This window comes from Octopus bimaculoides, chromosome 18 (assembly GCF_001194135.2).
Source record: "Octopus bimaculoides isolate UCB-OBI-ISO-001 chromosome 18, ASM119413v2, whole genome shotgun sequence".
Taxonomy (NCBI): Eukaryota; Metazoa; Mollusca; class Cephalopoda; order Octopoda; family Octopodidae; genus Octopus; species Octopus bimaculoides.
Genome location: NC_068998.1, coordinates 16,945,072 through 16,953,694, shown reverse-complemented (window position 1 = coordinate 16,953,694; position 8,623 = coordinate 16,945,072). Strand labels below are relative to the sequence as shown.

The 8,623-nt window shown below is 31.5% G+C and overlaps 1 protein-coding gene across 1 annotated transcript in view; it reads left to right on the top strand.

Annotated features, from left to right (window-relative positions):
• The window catches only part of LOC106878736 (E3 ubiquitin-protein ligase KCMF1), a 57,527-nt gene that overhangs the window by 43,714 nt on the left and 5,190 nt on the right, over window positions 1-8,623 (top strand). The window contains exons 8-9 of the mRNA XM_052974540.1: window positions 1,092-1,191; window positions 7,731-7,883. Of these exons, the coding sequence (XP_052830500.1) occupies window positions 1,092-1,191; window positions 7,731-7,883 (253 nt within the window). The remainder of the gene's footprint in view (window positions 1-1,091; window positions 1,192-7,730; window positions 7,884-8,623) is intronic.

Here is an 8,623-nt window from a genome sequence, read left to right as displayed (position 1 = left end):
ACACACACACACACACACACACACACACACACACACACACACACACACACACATACATACACACAAATACATACAAACAGGGACCAAAACAACTCAGAAATGCTAAATGAACAACAATTTATGCCGTGGACATCTTATCCGACTTTGGTGCAAAACTTAAGTTTTTTGGGGTTCACTGCTTTATTAGAATACTAATTTTCTAATATTTGATTTCACATTTTTGCTGTTAATAACTTCTTCAGTTCCTTGCAATTAACAGTAAGAAGTGGTGCTTTGTAGTCATTCAATCAATGTACTATTGCAAAATTCCTTTTTAGTTGACATATTCAAGTATTTAGTTGTTTTATTTTTTAATTTTTTATTTCATTGTTTTTCTCTTTCATATTTTAGAATATAACAAACCAATAAATTTTTTATTGCCATGAAAAAGTTTTATCCCACAGGTTATCTTTGTAAGCCACATGACAGTTTGTTTTTTTGTTTGTTTTTTTTTGTTTTTTTGTGTGTGTGTTTGACAAAAATACACAATTTTAAAATTTAAATAGTTTTCCTTCATCTATATATTTTTCGTAAAAACAAAAAAAAATCTTTTACTAAATTGAAAATACGTTGAAAAAAATCAAGCATATGCATCTGTTTATCTTAGCTTTTGGTGTTTGCTCCAACGAATTGCTTGAAATAAACCTCTACCTGTCTTTAACTTTGCCACTTAGCTTTCAAATTAGTTGTTACACAGGTTTATGATATAAGCTGTATCTGTCGTTGGGTTTCCCATATTTTGGTAGTGCTTACTAATATTGTCCAATACATAAGAACACCCCAATTAATTTAAATATTTTAAACTGTAAAAAAAAAACTATAAAGTTTGCAATCTTATATTATGTTTGCATATATTCATTATTCAGGTTAAGTATAACTTTTAATTTTCTAAACCTATTACTCTTCAGCAAAGCTTCTCTCACTTATTTGTGTTAGTCAATAATTAGCAATAGAGACTATTATTTTCTTAAGTCGTCCTAATGATTTTTATGTTTCTGTTTTCCCTTATGATTCTTACCTCTTTATTTATTATTTTTTTTTTTTTATTACAGAGTTATTATCTCAGCTGTCCAGCGTTCGAAGTCGGGCTGCTGCTGCCCAAAGTGTATCCTCCCAGTTGCAGCAGTTAGAAATGCAATTGCAGTCTACTAAGTAAGTACCTAGTGTGAGGGTTGGTGTAGTATTTACTCATTAAAACAATTTTTATATTTGTGATTCAATAGGAATCAAGCTTATGAGCCAATCTTAACAGTTACAAAATACATCTTTTAGAATTCTTTATTGGGTTATGTTTATTAAATCTTAGAGTATTTTAATATTCTCCTTAATCTAAGTATTAAAGATCTTGTCCAGTCCATACCAGCATGGAACAGGAACGATGATGATCTTGTATATTTTCCTGCTGTGGTCAGTTTCATCACTCCATCATAGTTGATGAAAAATTAACCATTCCCTAATAAAATCAATCAAACAAAGCACTCATGCCAGTGGCACGTTAAAAGCACTAGGAAGGGCATCCAGCATAGAAACCAAGCCAAATCAGATTGGAACCCTGGGCTGCACTTTTGTGAAGTCTGGAAGCGGCAAACAGAAGAGCAGCACACACTCTAGCTATGCTTGTGTGTGGGACTAAGCTGTAATGCTTTATTGGTCATTAGTATTCTAGGCAAATGAAGAATCTTGCTCTAAGAACATCTGCAAATCCCACGATTTAAAAATTTTATTCCAGGCACAGGTATGGCTGTATGGTTAGAAGTTTACTTCCCAACATCATGGTTTCAGGTTCAATACCACTGCATGGCAACTTGGGCAAGTGTTTTCTGCTATAGCCCCAGGTAGACCAAGGCCATGTGAATGGACTTGGTAGACGGAAAGTGAAAGAAGCTTGTCATATATTTATTGTGTGTGTTTGTGTCTGTCCCCGTACCACTTGACAACTGGTATTAGTTTATGTTCCCAACTTAAGGGTTTGGCAAAAAGACCAATAGACTAAGTTCTGGACTTCAAAAAAAACAAAAAAAAAACAGTCGAGGAAAATCTTTAAAATATTATTCAGGTCAAGAAATGTGGGTATGTGGTTTTTGTTCTGTATAAAGGAATTGTAAGGAAAGTTATAACTACTTGGTATTTAATGGAAATTAAATATTTCTTTGAACTAAGAATTTTACTTTCAATATTTAATGAGCAGAATTTTTTCTGCACCTCCCTAACACACATGTAGGTGATTGAACACCTTGATGAAATAATTATTACACCAGAAATTTTTTTTTTTTTTTTTTTTTTTTTTTTTCTCCATTGTAAAAAAAATTGTTTTCATAATTTTGTTATATTTTTGTTGTATAATCTACCTTTCCATGCAAACTTATTTGTGCACCTTGACTAACATTTAAAAAACACTGAAATCGTCTCCTGAAATATTTGTCTCCCTTGGCATTCATTTCCTCATAAAGCAACTTAACCCTTTAGCATATATTAAAATAAAGTGAAATGTTGCAAGTATTGAGTCAGATACAATTATTACTAGTTATTACTTTTTACGAATCAGATTGGTGGTGATATATTGTATGGCATATGTAAAAAAAATTTCAATTCATTTGGAAATTTTTCACTATGCCTTCAGTACATCACTACATAAGGATATATATTAAGTAATAATTGACAATAATTATAGATAAGTGTATGGCTCAATTATTTATTCTGCATGTCATTCAAACCCTCACCATCTAGCTGATTTAGCTAAATTCATGCAGCTGTCCCCCACTTAGGGTTATTTTCCTGGTGGTAAGATTTGAAATACTAACCCTCTCAGCCATTTGTGTTTTCATTGTGTAGTAAGCAGTTTAGAGAAATAAGTTATGAAATGTATAAATGTGCACAGTTAGAACAAAACATTATCATATTTGAAAATGCCACATAAATTAGATGGATAGATTACAATATGAAAATAAGTGAATAGACAAATTTTTTCTTTTTATATATATATATGAAATGAACTCTTACATGTTTTTAGTATGTCATTGACTTTTACTTCTATGCTGAACATGGAAAGTTGATTTAATTTAAATTTTGAATATCTTACTTTGTAGATCTATGAACCTTTTGAGTGACTGTTTAATTCTACTTCATTTTAGTGGGGTGGGGGTACATTGGAGAGTCATGGGTGGAAATCTTAGAAATGAAAATGAAACTCAGCTAGGAAAGTTTAACAGAAATCTTTAGTTGTAAACACAAATTTTTCTTTATTTAGTTTATAAGATACCACTTAAAAATCTAGTAATATAAAATGACCCTAACATCATCAATGTAATTGACTCCACATAAATTCATCCATGTGGTGGTTCACTTTTCTCTAGTTGTTTTCCATTATATTGGTATCTGAACACTAATTAATGGGTCCATAAAATATGAAAAAAGATTGGCCCAACTCTTATATACACAAGGGTACTACATGAGTACCTATATCACTAAAAAATAGAAGTCAAAAATACTTCTGTACCACCGAAGTATATTTTGACTTATATTTTTTAGCCATATAGGTACTCATGTAGTACACTTGTGTATATATATATATATATATATATGAGCCTGGTGTTGCCATCCAGTTTCACCAGTCCTCAGTCAAATCGTCCAACCCATGCTAGCATGGAAAGCGGACGTTAAACGATGATGATCATATATACATATCTAATACTGTATGTATATATTTTGTTGATTTGCCTGTACGGCTGATAATTCGCTTACCACTCGTGATGGTATTTTAATAATATCATCCCTATATTTATTGATATATATATATAACAAATAATTGCAGAGTTGGACTTGTTTGACATGTGACTTGAAATAATTATTATTAGTTTCATTAACATCATACTTTTCTGAGTTTTGAATTTCTTGACTGATTCTAATAGCCTTCATACTTCCCTTATTCTCCTCAGGGAACCCTAATATTACATAAGTACCTATATATGTGAGAGAGAAAGAGTGTGTTTGTGTTCATGATAAGGTTGTTGGCAACGAAACTTAGCAATGCCTCAGTGAAATCTTAGCCTGATGTGTGGAGGGTGAATTAATACTCTAACCTGACAAGACAGCAATACCTTTGTACAAGGTTGAATGAACTCATCAGTGAGTTAGTGGCTATCCAGCAAAGCTACAAATGGAACTGGGCTTTCATTAGACCTTTTGAGTTCAGTATTGCTGACTCTTGGCTATGTCTTCATCCATTTGTCTCTCCAGTGTACAGCCATTGTCTTTCTTCCAACTCAGACAGAAAAACCCCTTGGTAAATGCAAGGACATCCCGTGTTGCTTAAATGTGGCTAGTTATTGTTGAAAACCTGCCATTCATTGTGTTAGAGAGATAGAGAGGGTATATTAGTTTTCTAGTTCAAATATATGAGAGCCGTAACTATTTCATGTATCACTTCTCTCTGTGTAAGTCTTTCAACCTAATTTTTGTTTCTTAGTTTTAAATAAGGTTTCTCCCTTATTCCTCAGTCTTGCCTAATGTTATAGTTTCTTATAGTTGCTGTTTGTCTAGCTATCCTTGCATTAGCAAAGGAGAAATAATTTATAAATCTTGAATTGAAAATGAGGCATATGTCCACTGATGAAATGCAAACCTCATATTTCTTGCTGGACAATTGATATATGGTTTGTATTCCATCATTGAGCCTACATTGGAATCTTAGATGTTAGAGAATTGGAAGAGGGATATATCTTCCAAATGTTATAAACTTTGAATTATTTTATATCAAAGCCAATACTTAGAATACTTAGACTAACAGGTTTTTTTTTTTTTGTTTCTTTTTGTTAATATTCTGTTGTTTGAAAAGCATGATTATGTATTTTTAACTTGTTTCAATATATAATTAAAATAATTAAAATGCAAATGTTAAGAGTACATGTATCATCATTGAATGTGAATTTCCTCCAACAAATTGACAGCATGTTGAATTGCAATTTGGAAACTGCAATCATTTCATTTTAGATAGGGTTGTCTACACACAGGCAGTAATAGCTATATTTAGACGGCAGTTTGCAAGTGTTGTTCATGTTTGTAGCTGCTTGCTGGTATTTTGTGGTTATATAATTTTTCCACCACTCCTATAACTGGTTCATTTCTTATGTATTTCTTAATTTTTTTTTTTTTTTTTTCATTTTGATTTCCAGTTTATTCAATGTGTAGAATCTCTGTTATTATACTTGGTTAGTTAATTTCAATAGAACTAAATGACATTAACTTTGTAGGGTTTTGTTTTAGATATTCTTTTGTAAAATCTAAGAATAGTTTGTAATAATGTTTTTGTAGGCAGTTAAAACCTTTTGAAATTAGTTAGTAACATGCTCAGTCAGCATCAGTATTTGTTGTATATGGAGGAGACTTTCATCCAGTGTTGGACAGGAGCTACTAATAATAAATTAGATGAAACCTACATAAAAGGGGACCTAATATACCCTCTTATGGTTGTTCTAATTTCAGTCGGATCGATGGTGTGATGACTACGACGCAGTCTGTAAATGCGTCGTCGACAGGTGGACTTCAATCTTGGTCGCGGTTTCAATCCTGGCTGGCACCTGACCACGGGTAATCAGTGATACGCCTTAGTTGAAGGTGTTGAAATCTTTACATGAGCTCCCACATCCTCCCTGATGCATCCAAACTATGAATGAAACCAATTTGCATATATCTATATCTATATCACCTGTCTTGTTTATGGTCTGGTCCTATTTTGCTTAGTATCTAGAGCTGAAATAAACCATAAGCAAGGTTGTGTGTGATTTAAGTGTGCTAGTCTTCCATAAACAAGTGAAGTTGGGCATACTACTAGTTTAAGTATAAAGACTGCCTGCTTTTATTCATTTATTTATTCTATTTTCTTATGCAGAGTGAATTTAAAGACAAGTAATTTATTCCCAATAATTATGCAGTTAAGTGACTTAGAGTAGAACAAACATCCTTATGCCAATATTTGGTATTTTTGATTACCATTCTTATTTCAGAAGCTTATATTCTTCTGGGAAAAGTTTGTTAATCATTATAGTAGTGCCACTTATGCTAATTGTTTTACATTAAAATTAATGGAATTCTCCTTCAATTCATTATTCTAATGTTAACTAATATCCAACCTAAAAACAAGTGTAAAGTTAAATAAATTCTTTAAAATAGGGAAGTTTCTTGCAATCAAATATAAACACGCACGCACACCCAACAATTTTCTCCTTAAAGGCATGTATTTTTACTGTATTATGTTAATTTTATGGATATGTACTTGCTAATTTTTGCCGCATGTTTTGGCTTTTTTCTGCTAAATTGGATCTGTGTTTCTAACAACTTATTTTGGATTTCTAGTTTGCATGATCTACTAATCTCAACATGAACTGCTGGCATTCATAGCATCTATATTTGTGTTAGGTTAGACTAGTATTATAAAGAAATTTTAACTATTGTCTCTATCTTTTCTCAAGTACAATCTAGTATTACATACATTTCAGATACTATTGTTTGTAGTTATGAAATATTTTAATAGTATGAAAAAGAATTATTAATTTATGGAATGAAAAGATGATATTCCTTAGATAAGTGTGAACAAATGAAATAACACTGGGACCTGCATTCTTGATTCATTTTATCCCATAGTGCTTTGTCTAAAATGTTTCAAATATTAAACTAATTCCAAATTAATCATTTGTTGAATACATGAAGTTACCAACATGTATTATTGTGTCTAATGGAAAGCACATCATAACAGTACAAATGAAAACCTTAAACATGGCATGTAGGGTTTATGCCTTTTGTTGGAATGTCATTAATGGAACATTATTTCAAATCTGTTGTTTCTTTCTATTTAGTTTCATCTTCCCTCTCTGATTTTTTTTTTTCTTTCTGCATTGTCTTTTAAATTTTGTTTTCTTCGTTCTTTCTGTTGCTTGCTTGGCTTTCGGGAGTTAAAATTTATTTTTAATAACTCTAAAAATATTGAATTTTATATATTTTTTAAAATTTTATTTTATGTTCCTCTGGGTCACTTTGTTTTTTGTTTGTTTTTTTAAGAATTTTTTTTTCCATCTACAAATAATTTACTATTTTAATAATTAACACAGTCATTAAAATATTTGAAATTGCTTTATTTTGCTTGCTTTGGATTTTATGGCAATCAAAACCTATTACAATAAACAATCTAAGAAGAAATATTTCACTTTTTATTCATTTGAGAATAACAAGATTTTATTATTAATAGCATGATTCTAAGAGAATGATATAGTGTTAGAAAGCAACAAATATAATTAACATGATAAATGCCAGATTTTCAATTATTCTATAGACTTTGATATTAAATATAAGTTCAGAAAAGTGAAAATAATTTTAGATTAAACAAAAAATTTGGTTTATAAATTTGAAATAATTCAATCAAATTGTGTTGGTACAGTAAAGCTGATAGTTAAGAATGAATTTCATAATTATTTTCAAATCTCCTTGAATAGCTATAAGTTCATAAGGATGGAATTCTTATTTATCTCTTTAGAGAAAAAAAAGAGGAAATGTCAAATGGCTGTTAAATAATAATTGCTATTTTCGCTTCAATTATGTTTTTGTTAATTTTATTTTATTTTCTGCTTGTATACAAATTTTAAAACTCAACCACTGTCTTCTTTTTAATCTTAAAATATCATTTTTTTTTTTTTTTCCAGACAACAATTAGAACGATTACCTAGAAGACAAGCTGAAATTCCCAAGCCCCCAGCTGTCACTACTACTACCACTACACCAAACAGTTCCACAGAACCACCAAGTGCATCTAGCTCCAATACTTCAAATAGCAATTCACAATTTTTATTACCCAGGTTTGGATATTTTCAGACATTTTTCTTTGTTAATCATCCCATAGTTTATTCAAAACTGATGTCAATTACTTTTAGAGGTTTTTCTTGGTTTGTTTTTTAAAAGCAACACTTCCATTTTAAGTAGAAAAGTTTGGATTGTTTTCACATATCGCATTGTAGGTAACATAGTCATGACTTCTAGGTTTCCGTGATATATTGACCCCTAAATTATTTGGATGTGTCATCAGCATAGGGAGAGCAACATAATGGTGGTTATCCACATCTTTGTAAAAACTAAGTAAAAATATATCTCTGGTGTCGGTTCTGCTTTTGAACAAATAATATTTGCTCAATATCCATTGTATTGGAGCAGAGGTTGGTGAAGTGGCTGAAATGGTAGTATAGCAGGTTTCAGTAATTAGTTTCATCTGTGTTTAGTTCTTTGTGAGATCCATGTTGCTTTCATTCCTATGGCTTCTGAAGTATGTCCTTGGTATTAACTAGGATCAATTTAACTAATTATTCATCTCAGTCATCATCATCATCGTTTAACGTCTGCTTTCCATGCTAGCATGGGTTGGACGATTTGACTGAGGACTGGTGAAACCAGATGGCTACACCAGGCTCCAATCTGATTTGGCAGAGCTTCTACAGCTGGATGCCCTTCCTAACACCAACCACTCTGAGAGTGTAGTGGGTGCTTTTACGTGCCATCAGCATGAGGCCCAGTCAAGCGGTACTGGCAACGGCCACGCTCAAAA